The 22,719-nt window shown below is 41.3% G+C and overlaps 2 protein-coding genes across 14 annotated transcripts in view; one reads left to right on the plus strand and one right to left on the minus strand.

Annotated features, from left to right (window-relative positions):
- Positions 1–15,702, plus strand: part of LOC106561933 (MAP kinase-activating death domain protein) — a 90,341-nt gene extending 74,639 nt beyond the window's left edge. For 9 of the 12 annotated variants that reach the window (XM_045688981.2, XM_082957715.1, XM_082957711.1 and 6 more), the window contains 7 exons: positions 823–930; positions 1,177–1,341; positions 1,520–1,592; positions 2,135–2,241; positions 5,292–5,361; positions 12,026–12,072; positions 13,999–15,702. In XM_045688981.2, the coding sequence (XP_045544937.2) occupies positions 823–930; positions 1,177–1,341; positions 1,520–1,592; positions 2,135–2,241; positions 5,292–5,361; positions 12,026–12,072; positions 13,999–14,112 (684 nt within the window). In that variant the 3' untranslated portion in view covers positions 14,113–15,702. The remainder of the gene's footprint in view (positions 1–822; positions 931–1,176; positions 1,342–1,519; positions 1,593–2,134; positions 2,242–5,291; positions 5,362–12,025; positions 12,073–13,998) is intronic. The other 3 variants (XM_082957716.1, XM_045688990.2, XM_014126361.3) reach the window with 1 other exon arrangement.
- A 163-nt stretch (positions 15,703–15,865) lies between these two features.
- LOC106561934 (gamma-butyrobetaine dioxygenase) overlaps positions 15,866–22,719 on the minus strand; it is a 29,895-nt gene continuing 23,041 nt past the window's right edge. For both annotated transcript variants that reach the window (XM_014126365.3, XM_014126364.3), the window contains exons 5-8: positions 20,781–20,886; positions 20,278–20,474; positions 18,826–18,992; positions 15,866–18,539 (exon numbers count right to left, since the gene is read on the minus strand). In XM_014126365.3, coding sequence (XP_013981840.2) covers positions 18,379–18,539; positions 18,826–18,992; positions 20,278–20,474; positions 20,781–20,886 — 631 coding nt within the window. In that variant the 3' untranslated portion in view covers positions 15,866–18,378. The remainder of the gene's footprint in view (positions 18,540–18,825; positions 18,993–20,277; positions 20,475–20,780; positions 20,887–22,719) is intronic.

Here is a 22,719-nt window from a genome sequence, read left to right on the forward strand (position 1 = left end):
TGAATAACAGATTCAATACATGGAACAACAATCCCCCCCCCCCCCCCCCCGCAAAAAAAAATCTAAAGGAAATTCTGTCCTATATCTGAGAGATGTAAGAAAGATCAGGAAATGTATTATTTTATTTATATATGTATGTATGTATGTATGTATGTATGTATGTATGTATGTATGTATGTATGTATGTATGTATGTATGTATGTATGTATGTATGTATGTATGTATGTATGTATGTATGTATGTATGTATGTATGTATGTATGTATGTATGTATGTATTTAACCCCTTATTCAAGGCACTAAACAATCTCCATATATGCTTCCATTGATTTACCAAAAAAAATAAAAATGGTACCGGGGACCTTCAGATGAGTCTTGAGGCCTTGTGGGCATCCTAGAGTAAAACAACCAACATGAACGTGTTTGTGAGACACTCGCCTTTCCACAGAGAGGGGTCATATTACTGTGTAGGCCGAACTGTTCGGAGGCTACAGACAGAAAGAAGTTGGCAGAAGGGGATGTGCCAACTTCGTAGAGCAAAACGGAGAACCGTTCAGATGTTAGACGTTTTTGTGAGAGGACCGATTTTTCTGGATATCTCATGGTCTGACAAACACCGTTCTTCTAATTCTGCCACCTTTCACCACAGATGTGGAAGGGCGATCACGGCGGATGTGGTGGATTGAGACGCAGCCCATGCAACAAAAAAATAACATATCTCTAGCTTAAACGGATGCATTTTGATGGGGATTTATTATGTTAGATTTCCACGGGGGCCGCAGAAATTGTAGAAGGGTAAAAAGTCTTGTTCACTCACATTTCAGAATGGCCGCGAGCTGTCCATCAGACCTAGCGGAAGCCGTCACATCAAGAAGCAGACCTTCGTGGTGCACGCTGGGACAGATACCACGGGGGACATCTTCTTCATGGAGGTATGTGAGACACTTTCAGCGTTCACTTTCCCAGCCCTTTCTTGTACATACAGTAGGCCTTGTTCATGTTTTTTTTATTGTGCCCCCAGAGATGGCCTGACGAGTATCTGAATAGATCAAATTTACAAATCATCGTCAAGAACTGTCAAAACTCTGCAATTTGTAGTTTTAGTAGATCTAGCGTTTAGCTCTACAGTGGATATCAAATAATTGCATCCTTTGCCTCTGTCCATTTCCCCCATTCAGGTGTGTGACGACTGTATAGTCCTGCGCAGCAACATCGGCACAGTGTATGAGCGCTGGTGGTACGAGAAGCTCATCAACATGACCTACTGCCCCAAGACCAAGGTCCTGTGTCTGTGGAGACGCAATGGCCAGGAGACCCAACTCAACAAGTTCTACACCAAGAAGGTGAGCCCCTACCGTTAGCGCTTCGAGTACTGAAATGCAACTAGCAATTATGAACACCATGATATCCGTGTTAGTGGAACCTGTGATTAAGGTGACTGTAAATTGTGACTTTCGTGTCAGACTTTGTACAGCCCCTTTTTGTATTCTATAATCTGAATTCAAATGTTTTGTTGTCTAGTGTCGCGAATTGTATTACTGTGTGAAGGACAGCATGGAAAGAGCTGCTGCCCGACAGCAGAGCATTAAACCAGGTATGTGGACGTGCACGTTGGCTGGAGTCTCTTTCTTTGAGGCAGCACAAATGTATTCTTGCCCTGCGTTTTGAAAATGGATAGCCCTAGGGCAGTGGTATTCAAAGTCTGGGTCGAGACCTAGAGGAATTGCAGTGGGGTCAGCAAAATATATTTAAAAAATGAAGAGTAGAGATTAATGGATGAGACAATATACAAATGTTTTTGAGAAAGATAATTTGAAAAATGAATTATTGAGTAAATGTATTTATTGGTTTCTTTTGATTTTGATAAGAGACATGAAAATGTCATGAAATAAAAGTTATTTGTTCATGTAAAAATGGAAATGTGCCTATTTTAAGGTTGTCATTACATTTGGCCCAAAAAATGGGGTCCCCGATGAAAAGGTCCAATAAATTCTATAACCATTTGAGTCAATCAGCTCAGTTGGCCAAGTAAAGACTTTTCTGTCTGTCATCACTAACACTTTTCGAAAGAGATGTACAGCGGAATGGATAGAGGAGGGATCCTTTGGTTTGAGCGATCTGCCTCTCTCTCCGTAGGGCCAGAGCTGGGTGGAGAGTTCCCTGTGCAGGACATGAAGACTGGCGAGGGCGGACTGCTGCAAGTCACCCTGGAAGGCATCAACCTCAAATTCATGCACAGCCAGGTAGGAGGCCTGTATTACCACACACACACACACACACACACACACACAAAACCATTTAACCTCCTCCCAACCACCGCAATTCTTCTCCTCGTTTTCTGTTTTCTTTCTCTCTCTCACACACACACACACAACAGTGGCTCACTTCCTCTAAGGTCCCTTTAAAAAAAAGAGACTAGAAGGCATTTATGGCTGTTTCTTTGACATTGCTACATTTTTATAGCCTACTGAATTGAGTGAAAAAGCAGAGTACATTTTAAAGGTACTTCAGTCACTGTTTTGATCAGGACCTTAGAGGAATAACTCATTTTTGTGCTTTGTCTTTCTATGATTTAAAATATGTTATGATTTATTTGTGCAGTCACTAAGATGTATGTTTCAAGATGAAAACACATATCCACTTCTGTTAAAGGCCTCCCGAGTGGCGCAGTGGTCTAATCGCAGTGCTAGAGGCGTCACTACAGATCCGGGTTCAATCCCGGGCTGTGTCGCAGCCAGCTGCGACCGGGAGAAACATGAGACGGCGCACAATTGGCCCAGTGTCGTCCAGATTAGGGGAGAGTTTGGCCGGCTGGGTTGTCCTTGTCCCATCGCGCTCTAGCGACTCCTTGTGGCGGCCGGGGGCATGCACGCTGACTTCAGGTCCCCAGCTGTACTGTTTCCTCCGGCTGGCTTCCGGGTTAAGGCAGCAGTGTGTCAAGAAGCAGTGCGGCTTGGCAGTCGTCTTTCGGTGGACGCGTGGCTCTCGACTTTCGCCTCTCCCGAGTCCATATGGGAGTTGTAGCGATGGGACAAGACTGTAACTACCAATTGGATACAGTCTGGGGAGAAAAAAGGGGTACATTTAGAATTTTTTTTATATAATCATAATTGGACATTAAAAAAAAATATATATATATATAAATACTAAAATATTCTGTTAATACTTAGCATTCTTAGTTGTGGTGCCCAAACCTTGTCGTTTGTGGGGGAAGGCGAGTGTTCTGTTTGTGTAAGAGAGATTTGTGCATCAGAGGTAAGACAGATGACCTTGTGCAAAGACTTTTCATTAATAATTGCCATTTTATTTTACCCTTCTTTTAAAGTTTTGTCCCCTTGACCTGTGTATTAAAGTTAGATTAAAAATACCTCAAGTATTCACAACTTTTGGGGTTGGGGCAATTCCATTTCCTGAATCAACTTGAGTAAGAATATAATTGACCTCAGTCCTCACCACTGTCACAAGTAAATATTTTTGGACCCAAAGGAAATGCTTGGATTTGAAATAACAATTATACAATTGCTCCACCAATGATTGAGGGTCATAGGAGTGGCACTCATTTAATATAACCATAGTGAAGAAACACACTGGACATATCACACTGTAGGATTGGGGCAAAAACGCATTGAATCAACACATGGGAATGCCTACTCATAAAGTAATACTCGATTGTAGTAGAATAGAAAACAATGTTTTTGACCACTACATTCTTTATGAAAGGTCCTAGCTCTTTGAACTGCTTTCTTGATTTCTTTAGATCACGCAGCGTACCAAATTGAAAGGAATTAAGGCTAGACATTGCACTGGCCAATCGAAAGTGTATTTGATCGTGCCTTCTTTTTGAAGCAACACTAACCGGTTTGAACACATCATCATCATATAGAATTTAACAAGGGTACAACAGTCATAATGTTGTAATACCCTTTCCCTACTACAGACACTTAGCCTAATTCACGTTTTAGGAACAACACATACGTTTGTGCAACCTGATTGTACGATAATGGTCATAGTTCTCATTGAGATGCTGCTTGGAGAATTCAAACCACCTCTTTTTCCACCGTCAGCTCTGCAGGAGCTTATGCACCAAGTTAATGCCAACCCATTACATTTTTCCAGTGACAGACATGGGTCACCGTAGGGTTAAATACGTGGGCATGTTAGAGTGGTGAGGTTGTAATAGGTGGCAGCCTGTTTTGTTGGGGAGGCGATGTGGCTGACTGCCCTCTTGTACCTGTACTACTGAGCTGTTGTTGCCAGCCCTCGTTGCTGGAGGAGGGGGCATGGAGGGCATTGGGGGCGGGAATGGGTTCCCAGCAGTCAAAACTGGTTGAAATTATGTAATTACAACCAGAGTATTGGTTTTGGTAAACTGGTAGTAATTATGTCATTTTCTGGGTTAGGCCCAGGAACGAACCCCCAAAAAAGTCCAGCTGTTTAAAGTATAGACTAGACCAACTTTCAGTAGTTATTTTTCCACCTTTCCTAGTTTAGTTTAGCACTTCATCATTCCAGTAGAATTTTCTGTGAAAGGTATATTGGCATTGATAGCTGTTAATACGTCAAGTCCCGTCCATTAGGTTGATTGTTTTTGGGGGGACAGTGCAGCGCCCTCTTTGAGCGCCGTCCAGTGTTTGTGCTCTTCTGTCCGATAATAATCCAAACCGTTTCTCTTCCATGCTCTCTCCCCCTGCAAGGAGCGGAAGGTACACAACCTCTGCCGTGTTTGCTTGTTAGCGGTTATGACCTTTTTTGTTGGGTTCTTTTTCCTCAATTTCTTTAGCTGTGTGTGGTAAACTTTATTTTATGTGTCCTCATCTCTGTTTTCATATGGAATTTCCATGTATGCTAAGCATTACATGGGCCAAAGTGCATTTGCATTAGTAGGGAAAACAGAAATGAATTAGCAGTCGCCATTGCTTCACTGTTGACAACAAATGGCCACAATAGCTTTGCTGATGCACACTTTAGCTAAGGCACTATAGTGCGAACAAATTGCCATATTATAGTTTCATTCAGCAAGGAATCATTAATAGCACTCACTTCATCATAGACCTTCCCACAATGCATTTCTACTCACCTAACCCCAGCCCATGTAAGCATTCAAACATGGAAACTTCTGTTTTGTGTTTTCCTATTTAATTTTGGTAGCGTTTACCATCTTCTGTATTTTTTCCCTTTTAGTATTTACTAGATGAGAATTTGACGTTGTTAATTTTCTCTCTGAAATGTTTAATTTCAGCATGTTGTCATTGAGTTACTAATGTTCTGTCTTGTTGTTTTTTGTTTGTTTTAGGTTTTCATAGAGCTGAATCACATTAAAAAGTGCAATACTGTGAAGGGAGTCTTTGTCCTGGAGGAATTTGGTAATTACCACATCTATTGATTCTAGGTCTGTACTCGACACGGCAGTAACTCAGCTTCACGACAAACGCAACGCTGACGCACAGAGTTAGCAACGGCAACGACTCAGGGTTCAGTGGATTCACAACAGCTCTTGCTTTACCTCAGGGCAAATATAGTCAGTGCTAGAGTTAGCTAGTTTCATTTGGCAATTTGAGAAGTCCAGCCCTCACAAATATGAATGTTTGCTTATTTTCATATTTATTGCGTATTTATAAAATAAGACAAAACAGCCCTATTTGTGAGATTTCTGTCTTTATTCGCTGTGTTTTTAGTTTTCAACCATGAGGTCTTAGGAGTCAGGCCTGCTGTGTTAAGATGGAAGACTTGATGCACAGCTTGTTTTTGCATCAGACTTTTGTAAGGATCAAATGTTGGAAATTAGAGCTTTAGGGTAGGAAATCGTTTTAGGGTTCACTCGACCAAATAAGATGCTATGTGCATGAGAGGGAAATTCATCAAAGCCCAGAGCAGCGAGAAGCGGACCCACAGATCGTATTTGAACTGTTCTAAACGCTCATTAAGAATAAATGACACGTACGTTAATATGTTCTCAGATGAAGCTGAATTATCTTGCTCGATCTTCAGGATAGAAGGATGCTAACTTGTTGGAAATGGCCACATTTGGGTTGCGTTGAGTAGGCACAAAAAAAAAATGTTTTCAGAAAGAAAAGGAAAATGTACTTTCTTAGGCACGTTCAGGTAGTATCTCAGCCATTTCAAAACTTTTTCTCTCAATGGTGCCTGCTAAATGTGATTGGGGATTCCTTTCCTGAGACCAGGGCTAGAATTTAGATATTTAGAACATTTCCTTCAAGATGTGTACAGTAGATGGTTTATCGTGTCTGTTTATAGTGTCATATTTGAAACAGACAACCAGTGACCAATGAGATTGTTAGGAGAGGCCTAGATCTGTGAGGTTATAGCCCCCATTTATATCAGCGCTGGACTGGGTTACTGCCGTGTCTCTGTGCTGCTTTTGTAATACGTTACCCTCATCCTTGCCGCTATGAAAACCTTCATTCTCCAGCAGGTAAAGTGCTGTCATCTTTCTCTTCTCCTTTCCTTACATAAGAGCATTCCTCCTCTCCGTTCCCACCTTCTCTCATGCCCCTCATTCTTTATGCAGAATCCCCCTCGTTCCTTTCTTGTAAACCTTGGCTGAGTTTCTTCCTGTCCTGACCGTTTATTAAACTGAAACTTTCTGCTCCTCTCCATCACTTTAAAAAAAGCAAACCCCTCTAGTGTTTTTTTTTCCCTCAATGCTTTGTGGTTTTGAGGCCAAGAAACCTGGCTACTTGACTTGACAATGTGGGGAGCAGAGGGCTTTGACTGCCGCTAGAAGGCCAGCATCCCGGAGTCGCCTCTTCACTGTTGACGTTGAGACTGGTATTTTGGGGTACTATTTAATGAAGCTGCCAGTTGAGGACTTGTGAGGTGTCTGTTTCTCAAACTAGAGTCACTAATGTACTTGTCCTCTTGCTCAGTTGTTCACCGGGGCCTCCCGCTCCTCTTTTTATTCTGGTTAGAGGCATTTTGCGCTGTTCTGTGAAGGGAGTAGTACACAGCGTTGTACGAGATCTTCAGTTTCTTGACAAATTCTCAGAACAAGAAGAGACTGACGAGTTTCAGGAGAAAGTTCTGTGTTTCTGGCCGTTTTGAGCCTGTAATCGAACCCACAAATGCTGATGCTCCAGATACTCAACTAGTCTAAAGAAGGCCAGCTTTATTGCTTATTTAATCAGAACAGCAGTGCTAACATAATTGAAAAAGGGTTTTCTGATCAATTAGCCTTTTGAAATGATAAACTTGGATTAGCTAGCACAATGTGCCATTGGAACACAGGAGTGATTGTTGCTGATAATGGGCCTCTGTACGCCTATGTAGATATTCATTAAAAATCTGCCGTTTCCAGCTACAATAGTCATTTCCAACATTAACAATGTCTACACTGTATTTCTGATCAATTTGATGTTATTTTAAATGTACAAAAAAAAATGGACATTTCTAAGTGACCCCAAACTTTTGAACTGTAGTGTATATATTTTTTAAGCAGGTGAGAAACTGAGCCAGCTCATACAGGTATACTGTTTGACATGTACCACAAGGATAAAGCTGGCGGCAAGCTAGAAGCGAGGTCGAAGTTTGGGTGGTTCTCGGAAACGAAGCTAAATAAACAAACTAGCCAGCTGTTTGTCAAACCGGTTTGCAGTTGGCCGCTTGCTGTGGACTGGGCAGACTAAATTCGCGAACTCATCTCAGGTGAACTATGCAGACAGTTATCAAGATGGTAGTCCGGTATGCAGACATGGTGGAAACATAACCAAACTGTCCCCAAGTTATATTCACACAAGCAGTTTTCCATAGTTAGCTTGAAAGATGATGGCTAGCTACCTAACGTAGCTGTGGCTGTTTGCCAGTCAGCATAGCTTGTAGAATACTATGTGTGTTATGCCCTGGGAGAGCAACCCTAGCCCCTGTGTCTTCGGTCAAAAAGACGATGCAAGCTGTTGATTCACTGTGAACACTTTAATTCCACAGTAACCAGAATAATGGGGAATATGTAGTAGTACAAATTTATACCAGAGAAAAGGAATGATAATACAATATTAGTAATGTATAGTAATTCTCTAGATAAAACATTGATATAGGTAGGTATACAATAGGAAATAAGCAGGGGAAATATGCATAAACATACAGAAAAGAATATGCATAAATAGTCATAAGAAATGTACTCAAACATAATGCAAGAATACCTAAGGAATATGCATACATAATAAGTGGTTGGAATATATACATAATAGGTGATACACATGTAAACAATATGCATATATTGTTTGCAATAATAAACTGTGCCACTAGGCAGCAGACGAGCCCTGTAAAAGCTCTAATTGCAAAGGCTGACTGACATCCGTGAACATGCCAGAAAGGGCGGTGCTAGAAAATGACAACTCTTTAACGGCTGCGTTTGAAACTCAAAGTAGACAGCCCTCGGCCCTGAACTCTTGTTCCTTAAATGTCCCTTGCCCAAGCGAGGGAGAGTGTTGATCGAAGAGGCAACGTCCTTGGTGGAAATCTTGAAGTTGAGCTTAAAAACAATCAACCTAAGGCTATTAATGTTAACAACGCTGGGCCAATAGTTCGTTGCCCTATGGGACTCCTAATCACGGCCGGTTGTATATACTAATTTCATAATTCCCCCAAAAATGTTTATGAATCTAAGGTTTTATAGGCTCCTCACTATGAGACTAAGCCAATTTTACAACGCTAAAATCAATGTTGTCTAGATATAATTTTTATCAAGCTAGGTTCATAATTTTTTCTGGCATGCCGAAAATGCAGCCTTGTTGATTAAATGTAAAACTTTGCGGCCACCAGAGTTTGACATGTGACTACAGTTTGTATTGAATTGTGGGTCATATCAACCCTGCAAGTGACAAGTTCTTCACTCGCTCCGTCGAGCAAAATCGAGGGCAACGTTTGTGAATTGGACCTCCATTTAATGTGGCAATAAAACTACATCCGGTTTCAATGGGGATTCCCAGAGGGAAAGTTACTAGACCAAGGGCTGAGGGGGTAAAAATCACGTATTTGGACTGCAGCCTAGTGAGTGCCTTATTTCCCCATAGAGATTAACAGGCGCAAATGGTGAACTGCCTAAATGGCCTACAGGTACATACAACAGGACTGTACAGGCACAAATAACATGCAGGGTGTAAGCATACATGGTAACAAAAGAGATAGAAGTAAGATTATATGGAATATAAACCTGTACATGCCTGTAATAGATATAACAAAATTATGTTCTGACCACGGTTTACCGCAACGGTGAATAGACCAGTCAGAGGAACAGTAATGGAAGCCTACATAATATGCAGCTAAACAAGGAACGTGAACTATATGTTGTAACCGAATACTGATATATTAATTTGTAATAGACAATATATAAAGGTGAGTAGCAAGGCTACGTTAACTGGGAACTAGCATAGGCTGACTGGGATAAGTTAGCAAGGCAAGATGGCAATGACGCAGTAGAAAGTTATCTGTGGGGATATACAACAGGCATAGCAAAAATATTGTAATCAGATTGTAGATACTTTTAGAGGATTACTTTTTGGATTACATGTAAGGATATTTGTAGGGGGAAAAATATGACACCGTTTTCTCTCAATTCAGCATTGGAAAAAAGACACATTTAAGTTTGTTCCACCTGAGTGAGTCTGATTACCAGTCAGAGACCACTATGATAATCACCAAATGCATTTGGAAACTTTTTGTCTTCTCAGTAGCGGTTCATGGGTAATATCACTGGGAAAGCCAGGCCAGGACCATGCGGACGCCTCCGAGCGATCGGGTAGGCTGTTTGGAATATTTATCTGACTGGAATAAAAAAAGTGTCACCCCTACTTCTAAAACCAAAGTTGCGGCCCTGAATTCAACCACACCTTTGTTTCATCACAAAACCGGAGAGCAACATCTGTCCGGTGAAGTCCACAAAGCATGTAACAAACAGTTACGTGACCTACAGCATGGTCAAGCAAGTTAATGTTTACGACATTTTCGGACAACTAAACAACTACAACTAAACTATTGATTTAGAACCACAGAGAGTTACCGCAAGTCGCAAAGAAAACAGGAGCTGCCTCCAATATTCCAGCACCATTTCAACATCATCAAATCATCTATGCTTAGTCTAATAGTGACAACTAAAATATACCAAAAACAATATAGTCTGATCAACATGAGCTAAATATGATGTGGCTGTCCATTGTTCTGATTTGTGTGTGCATGCAGGGGGAAAAAAACATGTTGACTCACTCTACTACAAGCTTTTCACTACACCCGCAACAACATCTGCTAAATATGTGTATGTGACCAATACAATTTGATTTGATTTGTAGAGAAACACCAATGCCTTCCTCTCATTCATGTTGACGAAACGGTCTATGACTGTCATTCATGTTAAACTTTTATTTTTTGTTGTCCTAGGCTACCTGGCTAAAATGCTTGCTCGCTAGCCTAACTTCCTTTTGTGGGCAACATTAGCTAGTTAACATTAGCCTTCTACATATACAGTAGCTACATAGCTATTGAACTTCCTACCTCTCAGTCCAGGGGCACAATGTCTGAATTTATGGTTGGATCAGAATCGCTTTTATAATCATTGGTCAGTACGGAGAATTAAGTCAAACCAAATCCCTATCTCCATCAATGGCAAGGAAAGGGCCAATTGTAGCTAGCTAGCCACCGTAGGACAACACGAGATGCAACAATTTAAGTTGTTTCTGTCAATTCCGTATTTTTCTTGAAGCGATGTGAAAGGAGTGAAGCCAAATCCAAACTGGTGTCCCTTGACACTTTTTTTTTTGGTGCGCCAGGAGCATTCACAGTTGAGCTCACTCAGTTCAGCGCAACGCTGATTGGCTATTATTTTCTTTACAATATTATCAAGGGAGGCCAAATGCTCGCTGGCTTCTCTTGCGTTCAATGCTACGGGGTGGCAACAATGTCATACTCTTTAAGACTGTGTAACTGTGTTGTTTTTTGTTGCACTGCTTTGCTTTATCTTGGCCAGGTCACAGTTGTAAATGACAACTTGTTCTCAACTGGCCTACCTGGTTAAATAAAGGTGAAATAACATTTTAAAAAATTAAAAAGACCAGACAGCATCAGATAGATGGCCTACACATATGGAGACAGAGGGGCACTGTGTTGCTCTCTCGGATGCTTTCTCCATGATATACATTCAGCCTCTTGCGAATTGAAGGAAAATTATGGAAACACAAAGAGACGAAAGATATATATATATATATGTGTGTCCATTTTTCAAGGAAGCCTGGCTTCCCTTGGTATCCATGACTACACACCACTGGTTCTAATGCCTAATAAGGGGTAAGTAATCCAAAAGTAACTGAAAGTAATCAATTATGTTACTGAGTTTGGGTAATCCAAAGGTTACTTTACTGATTACAATTTTGGACAGGTAGTAACAGATTTCATTTAGAAAGTAACCTACCCAAACCTGCTGGTGACTGAGTGAGGGAGAAGGGGATTCTTCACCTAGCTAGAGCACTAGCTAGCTTATTAGCTGGCTAGCTACCTACAGTGGCATTGTTAGCGCATTATTGAACTTCGCTTTGCAAAGACTATAATTTGAGATGGTTTACGAAGAACGTATTTTGCCTGCAAGAACCACCCAAAGTTGCACTTCGATTCTACTGTCCTTCCCCCTTAAATATCAAATATATTTGCTAGACCTAGCAGTGGCAGAAAGGTAATTTTGAAAATGCCACACATTTTCAGACAGTATATGAGAGTATCCACCATCTTAGACTTGAGATTTTCATCATGCCCAAGTGAAGCGTGTCCGTGTTTTTGATTCAGTCCAATCTAGCATATGCCCAAAGCAAATCAGGTAGCATCATTTTCGAGCTAAGTGTGAACTCTGAACCAGTTCAGTGCTTGTGTGGACTCTTGGCCCACAGCCTCTTTTGCGTACCCTCTCATAGTCTGAAAACTCTTATCACATGCTACACCCGCTGCAACCCCCAGCTCTAACACTCTTTCTTAAAGGGGGGTTTCAACCTCTTGAATCCTTTGTTTTGTCTCTTGCACCTGCACTTGTAGTTCCTGAAACTAAAGAAGTGGTGATCCACAAGTACAAGACACCCATGGTGAGTTAAACTCTTCTGCTCTTGTAGCTAACGCTATACTCTTGGCATTCAATAGTTACCAGATCTGTTTTAACAGTACTGCATTGCATATACAGTTGAAGTCGGAAGTTTGCATACACTGGAGTCATTAAACTCGTTTTTCAACCACTCCACAAATTTCTTGTTAACAAACTATAGTTTTGGGAAGTCGGTAGGTCATCTACTTTCTGCAGGACAGAAGTAATTTTTCCAACAATTGTTTACAGACAGATTATTTATAATTCACTTATAATTCACTGTATCACAATTCCAGTGGGTCAGAAGTTTACATACACTAAGTTGACTGTGCCTTTAAACAGCTTGGAAAATTCCAGAAAATGTCATGGCTTTAGAAGCTTCTGTTAGGCTAATTGACATCATTTAAGTCAATTGGAGGTGTACCTGTGGATGTATTTCAAGGCCTACCCTCAAACTCGGTGCCTCTGCTTGACATCATGGGAAAATCAAAAGAAATCAGCCAAGACCTCAGAAAAAAAAATTGTAGACCTCCACAAGTCTGGTTCATCCAAACGCCTGAAGGTACCACGTTCATCTGTACAAACAATAGTACGCAAGTATAAACACCATGGGACCATGCAGCCGGCATACCGCTCAGGAAGGAGACACGTTTTGTCTCCTAGAGATGAACGTACTTTGGTGCGAAAAGTGCAAATCAATCCCAGAACAACAGCAAAGGACCTTGTGAAGATGCTGGAGGAAACGGGTACAAAAGTATCTATATCCACAGTAAAACCGAGTCCTATATCGACAAAACCTGAAAGGCCGCTCAGCAAGGAAGAAGCCACTGCTTCACAACCGCCATAAAAAAAAAGCCAGACTACGGTTTGGGGACAAAGATGATCGTACTTTTGGGGACAAAGATGATCGTACTTTTGGAGAAATGTCCTCTTGTCTGATGAAACAAAAATAGAACTGTTTGGCCATAATGACCATCGTTATGTTAGGAGGAAAAAGGGGGAGGCTTGCAAGCCGAAGAACACCATCTCAACCGTGAAGCACGGGGGTGGCAGCATCATGTTGTGGGGGTGCTTTGCTGCAGGAGGGACTGGTGCACTTCACTTCATAAAGCTTGGTCGCAAATGGGTCTTCCAAATGGACAATGACCCCAAGCATACTTCCAAAGTTGTGGAAAAATAGCTTAAGGACAACAAAGTTAAGGTATTGGAGTGGCCATCACAAAGCCCTGACCTCAAACCTATAGAAAATTTGTGGGCAGGACTGAAAAAGCGTGTGTGAGCCAGGAGGCCTACAAACCTGACTCAAGTTACACCAGCTCTGTCAGGAGGAATGGGCCAAAATTCACCCAAATTATTGTGGAAGGCTACCCAAAACGTTTGACCCAAGTTAAACAATTTAAAGGCAATGCTACCAAATACTAATTGAGTGTATGTAAACTTCTGACCCACTGGGAATGTGATGAAAGAAATAAAACCTGAAGTAAATCATTCTCTCTACTATTATTGACATTTCACATTCTTAAAATAAAGTGGTGATCCTAACTGACCTAAGAGAGGGAATTTTTACTAGGATTAAATGTCAGGATTTGTGAAAAACTGAGTTTTTAAATGTATTTGGCTAAGGTGTATGTAAACTTCCGACTTAAACTGTATGTCCTGACATGATCATGAAGAGTAATCCCTTTGACATAACTGCAAAAATGCATGTAATATTCGTTTTTTTCAAGGAGCCTTTTTATTTAATCTCTTAAGTATTTTAAAATAATGTAATCCCCTTTTTGTTCATAACATGATTAGTGTAAGTTCTACAGAGCCATGACACCAAATAATAAAGTGAAAGGCGGCAGAAGTAGTATAACTACACCACAAGTAGCTTGGTCAAAGCTACACTTTCCTCATGTTCCCTTTTTTTTTCCTTGCTCTCAAACAGGCACACCAGATCTGTTACTCCGTCCTTTGCCTTTTCTCCTACGTGGCTGCAGTGAAGGGGAAGGAAGCAGAAGGCAAGCCCAAGCTTCTATCTCCAAGACCCCTGGCCAGCTAGTCTACGACCCCTCCAATCTACCCCCCCCCACCCCCCCGTGCCTCTCACTCTGCAACAAAGTGAAATCTCGGTCCTACTATGACATTGAGTTCTGACAATCCTTGATCCTACACACCTCTTTACTCCTCTTTGCACCCTGTAAGTACATCTCCAAGAAATACCCTCTACTCTTTGCGCCTTGCCATGTAAGTAAAATCCCTATGGTGTGTGTGTATGTATGTACAACCCTGGTCTGTGGCATCGTGTGTACACCCTTCCCAACCATGGTCACGTCCACTAGGCTCCTCTCCTCCTCCCCTTCCCAACCATGGTCCTCCCATGTTTTTAATGGGATGGAGACAGCAAGGGGGAGTGATGTGAGGCACAGCTCTGCAAGTCGATAAGAAAGCAACCAACCGCCGCGTCCACTCTCTGCGACTGTGTGATGAATATTCTATGTGCTACTACTGTAAAACTCCAGTCTGTCCAAGTCCAAACCGGTGAAACGTTTAAAAAGCACTCTAGTACTGACGGTTGTCACTTTGTTAATAAATGCTACTTCTGCATGGTACATCAAACACTGCACGTAAAAGCTTTTAAGGATTCATTCCTTTTGATCCCAAAATATCTTGTGTGGTCCAAGATGTGTGCATCTCTCTTCAGCTTGCCCAGTGAGGCTAAACTACTGTAGTAGTTCAACTGTCAAATGTCTTGTCTGTGGTCCTCTGTATTGAATTGCATGTTGCTATGGAGAGATAGAAATGCTGTACATTTCACCATAAGATGTTTTGCAAAGTGTGTTTATTCACTAGATGTGCAATACTTTACGTAGTTAGCCAGAGGGAGATCATTGTTCTGATTTAAAAAAATCTTGGCAATTCTGGCTTACACAGAGCAAAGATTGTAAAAAAGGACTTCATTGTCGTACATATTGAAGTAAATAAATATGATGACCTATTGTTTATATGTGCGAAATCACTATTTGGAGATTCTAGAGATGTGTAAACCTACTGCTGTTATGGTTTTGTCTGTTGGGGAGGTGTGTTAAGTCTTCAAGTTGTGTCTGTATTGTAGTAAGATAAATAAATCCAATCTAGCCCCCATTTCAGCCCAACTGTAAGTGGTGTGTATGTGAGTGTATACATGCAGTGTAGTGTTTTGCCAGATCAGCAATACATGAATAATACAGCTATATGATCAGGATATTGTTTTTAATGTTTATGGCTTTTGTTTTTTTAGAGATGAAATGCGTGTGTAAGGAACATATTGTTACAACTTCCATGAGAGGTAGTTATTTAAGGTATTTCATTCTTGACAATAAAAACACTGGTGTAAATATAAGAGTAACTGGATGAGGAGCGTCTCAAAACTGTTTGAAGACGGTAACAGAACATAATAGTATAGTTTGTTAGACTAGTTACATATAATGAGAACATTACGAAACGGGAGTCTTTGAAACCCACCAACCCTATTATTGTGCTAGCTCGCCTACTGCTGTTGAGAGAGAACGTGATGGAATAATTGAAATTGTTGTAAATATTTGTGTTTGAAAAAAGTATTTATAAAACATGTACAGCTTTGGCAATATCAAAATAAAAGTTGTCAACTAAAGCCCTCCATTTTGTCTCAAATCATTATTTTGCCACAAAGTTTGGATGAACACCAAAATGATGTAGCACATATCCTATGTGCATACATGTATTTGGAAAACATAAGAATGAAATCTAGAGTAATATTTGATGCTTTAACACTAGCATGGTCTAAGACAATACCCTTTTTATTAACACATTTGTCAAGGCACTGATTCACATATCACCACAAATGATTACAATGAGTCCTGTTAGCATTAACTATATATGTGATAAAGAATAGACGATTGTAACTGAATAGCAAATATTTGTTTGTACTGGAACTACAGTAAATGCCAAGTTGCACAATGCGGCTTTCAACATGCACATGTACTGAAGAGGACGAGTTGTTATTGAATGTTATTTATAATAAGGGTTACATGGAGAAAATCAAACCTCTTTACAATGAAAATGGAGGGCCCTCCCTTCAGCAAAATATATTGTACCTGAATCTTAGATATGCAGTTTTACAAACTGTTCTTCATCCTGTAAGCATTACATGGCAACGCCAGAATTTTGATATCGCACTGGGCTGCGGGCCAGAAGCTTACAGATCACCATGGACAAGAGTAGCATAGGGGTGGAAATATCTCCTTTATAGTAAAAGCATTGCATTAATCGATCATAATTGCCGGTAAAAAAAAAAGCCTTTTATAAAAATGTCATTTAATTCATAATTTCACATGTATTTTTAAATACCACACAAATTACCGAAATTACATTCTAAACATTGACAGAGAGATAGGCTTAAGTGTTAATCTTACAATATTTCTCCAATGCCAAATCAGTGTCTTGTTTACAAATAATTACATCTGAGACGTCATTAGGAATCTAAACATGGTACTTTCAAAAGTTAGGCCTACCTTTCCACCCCAGGCAGAGTAGGCTTACCGACGCATAAAAATGTAAGCTTTAACTGCAGGCTTCTGTTCTTCCGTGGTTTCATGTTTAACCCAACGAGGGAAGGTCAAGTGTTTCCTTAAAAGCTGTCTGGGTTTAAACATTATTTTAGCCTACAGAAAGTGAATATCTTAATCAATTGATAGTGTTTCTAGAAACAAGCATAAAGCATCTCGGGCCAAGGCACTGTTATACATCACTTTATATAAATCGGATCAGTTAAATTTTATTCCAAATCTTAAGCGAACAAAAGTCGGTGCTTTTTGCCATTTTATTTAATAAAAGGTAGGCCGATGGCATCCCCTTTCATATCCCGTCAATTCGAGTCTTGGTTTTAACTTAACAGCCTGTCATTGACATGGAGGTTGGATATTTAAAGAGCGGGTGGAGGAATTGAGCAAAAAATATATGGATATAGCATTCTATTACCTCATTTCATCTAACAGGTAGGCCTTCCCTGTAGCTCAGTTGGTAGAGCATGGTGTTTGCAACGCCAGGGTTGTGGGTTCGATTCCCACGGGGGGCCAGCACTGAAATGAAATATGTCTACTTTCAGCACCATGAGCTGTCTATTTCTGATTGATTGTGTCAATGACTCTGATAAATACATAATGGGCGAGAAACATATTGAGACTACACTAAAGAGTCTATATGCACACTTGATATTGAGCAAAGGGGCGGCATCCGGCACACATCAAAATAGAGCCTAATAAGCAACTCATTCTGAAACATTGATAAATATTGAAATTTCATAAATTACAAATTACATGACCCTCCCCCTGGACTAGATAACAACCAAAAAATACTAAACCCTCCCCTTGACTGAAATTGAAAAACCAAGACCCTACCCCAATTTCCTCCAGGTAACCATTCTGTACATTTAGATTAATCCCTTAGCAGATGCTTTTACCCAAACGTGCATGTGCATACATTTTACGTGTGGAGAGTTACTGTATAGAGAGTTATTAAAAAAAGGATTGATTTGTGGGGCTGATACTAGTGCTATACACAATTTTTTTCTTAAGGTTAGATGGCTGAAACTGAACTATACTACTGGATACAAGAGGTAGAAAATGTCAAAACCTTCATCACCTCTTGTTGACGTGACACCCTTAAGACATTGAGAAGTAGATGTAGTAAAGTGCTACCCAAATTTTGACCAGCAGAACACAGGCCGATAGAAAAATAGATTAGAGCAAAGGGAAAGATAGCGCAATATTTTCGCTTACACAACCCTAAGAACAAAGGCACTATAGTCTACTGGCTTCATACAGTAAAAGACAGATTCTTCATAGCTATGCTACTCATAAACAGCTTCTATGTCTCTGTTAGCACTTATAAAGGGGAGTGTTGATCATTTAGGAAAGTGCTCAACCCTTTTCCCCATCTTCTTGCACTTTGCCCACTTGTCACTCTGTTCAAAAGACTGGCAGCCATCTTGACCCACACACGAGTAGCCGTAGCCCACTAGACAATTAGCCTCTGCCTCTTTTGGCCGCTCAGAAATTCAGTAGATCAGGGCTCTCCAACCCTGTTCCTGGAGAGATACCCTCCTGTAGGTTTTCACTCCCAGTTGCAACTAAACTGATTTCATTCCGCTTATCAACAAGCTAATTATTAGAATCAGGTGCACTAGATTAGTGTTGGAGTGAAAACCTACACGTCGGTAGCTCTCCAGGAACAGGGTTGGAGAGCCCTGTTGTAGATTGATGCGGTTCTATATAGTTGGAGGAGGCTTCGATCTGGGAGCTTGGCGGGTCTAGCTCTCTCCGCGGACAGACTTGCAGAGTATCCGCAGGCGAGACATGACTTCGTCCCAGTCCAGGTAGGCTCCCTCCAGGTGTCTCACCCGGTCTGGGTGGCTCTGAAAGCTCTTCCGCCCATGGAGCAGGCGCCAGTTGTCAAAGGTGACCAGGTCGCCTGCAGGAGGAGGTGGAGGGATATGCCAACTCAGTACTCAACCAATGTTATACAGATATTTCAAGATGAGTTAAAAGGAATAGGCTACCTCTCATGTGCTAGTACAGTATGTCACATAGATAACCAATAGTTATAGACGGTAAGTCTACAACCTCTACAACATTTGTAACTACAATGAATTAAATATTTTACAATACAATCCTATTCATATTGCCAACTTTTTATCCAGGGAAGCTTCACTTTAACTGCTAATGTTGAAGGGGCACACTCATGCACACACACTAACCAGGCTCCATCCTGTAGGTGAGCATGTTTTCTGGTCGCGTCATCAGCTGGACGTAGGCCTTGAGGGAGCTGTAGAAGGCCTGGACCTGGTGCAGGGGGAGGTCCAGCACAGAGTCCCTGGTGGCATTGTTGTAGTTGATCCGGACCACCCGCCCATCACTGTCAACACTGCTCAGAGAGAGGAGGGGTGCGTGTCAACCTTATTTCAACCTTTAGAAAACGATGAAAAGGGACTGCATGTTGGACATCTAGGTGTTGTTGCGCAATAAGACTCAGCAGTTGTCAAGTGTCAGATGTACATATCTGATAAAATCGTATAAGAACGATCAGTAGCAGTATATATCAGTTCCCACAGTGACCTTGCTTGCTCACTTAAAATCATCTTCTTTCCCATCAGTTGCAGGCTATGTTCCCTCAAAGAATGTTGGGCACTGAGCAACATTCTGTGCAACTTCCGGGGTGCGTTTACGGTGAACACTGAGGCTGTACCCGCTTTAAGTTACAGTTTTAACAGTGGCCAAGTAGGCGACTGTGGCTATTTGATCATAATGTAGGCCTACTAGAGTGGCCTACCGTCAAAAACAATGAAGAATAATGCATCCCATAACAGCCTACAGTAGCAGCAAATGTGTGATGTACAAAGTAGGTCTACATTCCATGAGACTTCTGAAAAAAAGGCTTGATATTAACCTGTTTAGCGAACTTGTCCCTCAGACAAGGAGGTGACTGAACATGTTGTGTGATTTGATGCAAGAATCCACAAAATTCATTATTATTACCTGACTAGCTTTTCAAAGATGGCTAGAAATGCACACATTTTGTGGTCTTGTAGGAAGCAACCACTCCACCATTGTTGACAAAACATTAGCTATAACTGGGCTAATAACTCACTAACTAGCAAAGAATATGAACAAATGTGCACAGGTGGCTACATGCAGCCCTCGCTTTGATCTCAAAACAAGCGCATCTACTCACAACCACTCACGCTGTAAACACTGTCCAGTTCAAAGTGAATGGCACAGATCCATATATGGCAATGCGAAGGCTGATATTTATTCTGCGCAGCAGTCCAAGGGGAGCTGCGCGCCTGCGCACTGCTTAGAGTGAACATTGGTTGAAGGTTGTGTATTATACACTTACACTGCCGTTTACATTCTGAGCAGCAGATGGCGACACATATCCATCAAGCTCCTAAATCACATCCATGTAGCTTTAAGATAATCCTGAGAATGTGACAGACAGTCAGTCAGTCAGTCAGTCAGTCAGTCAGTCAGTCAGTCAGTCAGTCAGTCAGTCAGTCAGTCAGTCATTCCATGTGCTACCTGGAGCAGTTCTAGACTGACCTCCTGTCAAGTCACATTAATATGTAAGCTGAGTGATGGCTCTTATGTGTGCGAAAAACAAGCCAATGCATCCATGTCTTATGTGTTTTAATGGTGTGGCGCTCACTCACTCTATGATGTGGTTCTTGGACTGCACCATGAAGTCGCAGTAGTCGGACCCTGTGTCGGTGAAGTCCACCCGCAGGGAGGTGAGGGTCTTGAAGGCCTCGGGGTCTTCTCTCCTCAGTTGATCTGCCATGTGGAAGCCGTCCACTGCTTCACTCTCCCCGCCCTCGCCAGCTTGGCTCAGGCAATGCAGGAACTGCACCTGCAAACAGCCATACAGGATATTAGTACCATTGCTAACAGCCATCCCATACAGGATACATACATCTTACAATATGGGGGGTGGGGACTGTGTGCAGTAAACTACTTACACACGTGTGTGTGTGTGTGTGTGTGTGTGTGTGTGTGTGTGTGTGTGTGTGTGTGTGTGTGTGTGTGTGTGTGTGTGTGCGTGCGTGCGTGCGCAAGAGTGTTTTATCCAGATATGACTCAAGTGTCTGACTGATAGTGGGATAGGAGAGGATTAATGTAGATTTCATGAAGATGACGGTGGATCCTGTCTACTCACTCCAGGTGGGTAGTGCAGTGCTGGATAGTCAGTGTGGAGACTGAGTTTGCCAGAGGTGTAGGCCACATTGTTAGCCTGGGATTTGTCCTGCACCTGCCATGTGTGCCTGAGGAAGGAATGAGAAAAGTTGAGAAAGGTCCATTATTAATGATTATTAACTAATTATCTAATCACAAAGGTGTCGAGCACTAATGACCAAGGCATTCTCTTTGGAAACATTAAAAAGGTTCAAGAGCAACAGGACATGGAAAAAGTTACTCATCGTCCTACATTTCTAGTATTTGTTAAATGGATACTGTTGAAATAGTATGTCAATTGTGACCCGATTCAGGAAACTAGGCGTATGTCGCAAGTCACGACTTCACAGGAGAGCCATTTGAACGTAAAAAATTGTTTTAAATCAAAATGCGTTTTCAGCCAGAAATGCCTTCTCGAACATGTGAACTTTCATGCCATCTGTAAATACGAATAAAGTTGTTAAATTAAGAGCCTAGTTGGTTTAGCCAAAGAAAAAGTCAGGAACCTTCCCGCTAGCCAGGATTGGCTGAGATAATGAGTGGGCTGGACATACCGAGAGATGAGTTTCAGATTGTTCTGCGGTGTAGCATCTTGTGTCTATAAAATGAGCTGATCGTTATGTGTAGATAATCCTTTCTACTGCAGTTTTTTTCGAAAGATATAACGTTAGCCATGGAGAACTGCAAATATGTTGCTACTGCTCAATAACATTGCTGCCCTGCATTTATCAGGTGCTATCGACAAAGGTCAGTGGGAAAAAGTTGTGAAGGACTACTTTCTGGAGGACGATCGTGCCATGCTGACTCTCCCGGACTCTGAAAATGAATCAGACAATGAAGAAATCCCTGATTTAGGTAAAAACATTTTAATTGAAGAAGACATTCTAGAGTCTTCTGATGACAGTGATGGCGAAGAAACGGCGATCAACAGTGTTGTTATCACGGAAGAAGAAGACTGAGTTTTGAAATCAGTGGAACATAACGGGTCAAACAAGCTGTGCAAACTAAACGGAAACGACACAGGACGTCTTATTTAATGAAACGGGTTGCAGTCTGCCGTGAAGCTCTCATCCATGTATATGGGTAAGAATCTAGCTACAGTTTCAGATATTATATATTTCTAATTTTGTCAAGTTGTTTTCATTGAAAGTTAAGACTTGCTGTTAGCTAGCCAGCTGGGGTTTGATGGCTGGTTGCTAGCTAACGTTAAAATTGAACCTAACTTATTTGGTTAACTTTAGCTATGACAATTGGTTTGTATTGCTAGTAACGTTACTCTATGGATTGGGATTATAGTAAATGTTTTAGCTAGCTAACGTTAACGTAACATGTTTAACATAAGACCCCAAGTTAAAGCTTGCTGTTAGCTACCTAACGTTAGATGACTGGCTGGCTGGCTGGCTTGCTAGCTAACATTCATTTATGTGTATGAATTATGTGTAACATCAGTGATGTTTTCTCAGAATGCCATTTCGCATTGCTAGTTATAGCCTAATGTTAGCAAGCTAACATTGAACTTATTTGGTTAACTTTAGGTTGCTATGCCAATCGGTTTGTATTGCTAGTTAAAGCTTGCTGTTAGCTAGCCAGCTGACGTTAGATGGCTGGCTAGCTAGCTAACATTACGTGTATGAAGTGTGTGTAGTGATATCTCAGAATGCCATTTCGCATCTATTGTATAACAACGCTCCAATATTTGTATCTGGAATTTGTCTTTCAGCATCAGTAGAACAAGCCTAACTTTCCTTCACCAGAAATACAGGAAGAATGGTCTAATGGCCCAAGCAAGTAAAGGCAGCAGCGCAGTCATCAACGACATGCACCATTTCTTCACCAACTACGGAGTTGGGGAAACACGTGGGGACCTGAATTGTGATAACTGCAGTGGCCAAAACAAGAACAGGTTTGTGCTCTGGTATTGT

This window comes from Salmo salar, chromosome 11 (genome assembly GCF_965601325.2).
Source record: "Salmo salar chromosome 11, fSalSal1, whole genome shotgun sequence".
In the NCBI taxonomy this organism is placed as follows: Eukaryota; Metazoa; Chordata; class Actinopteri; order Salmoniformes; family Salmonidae; genus Salmo; species Salmo salar.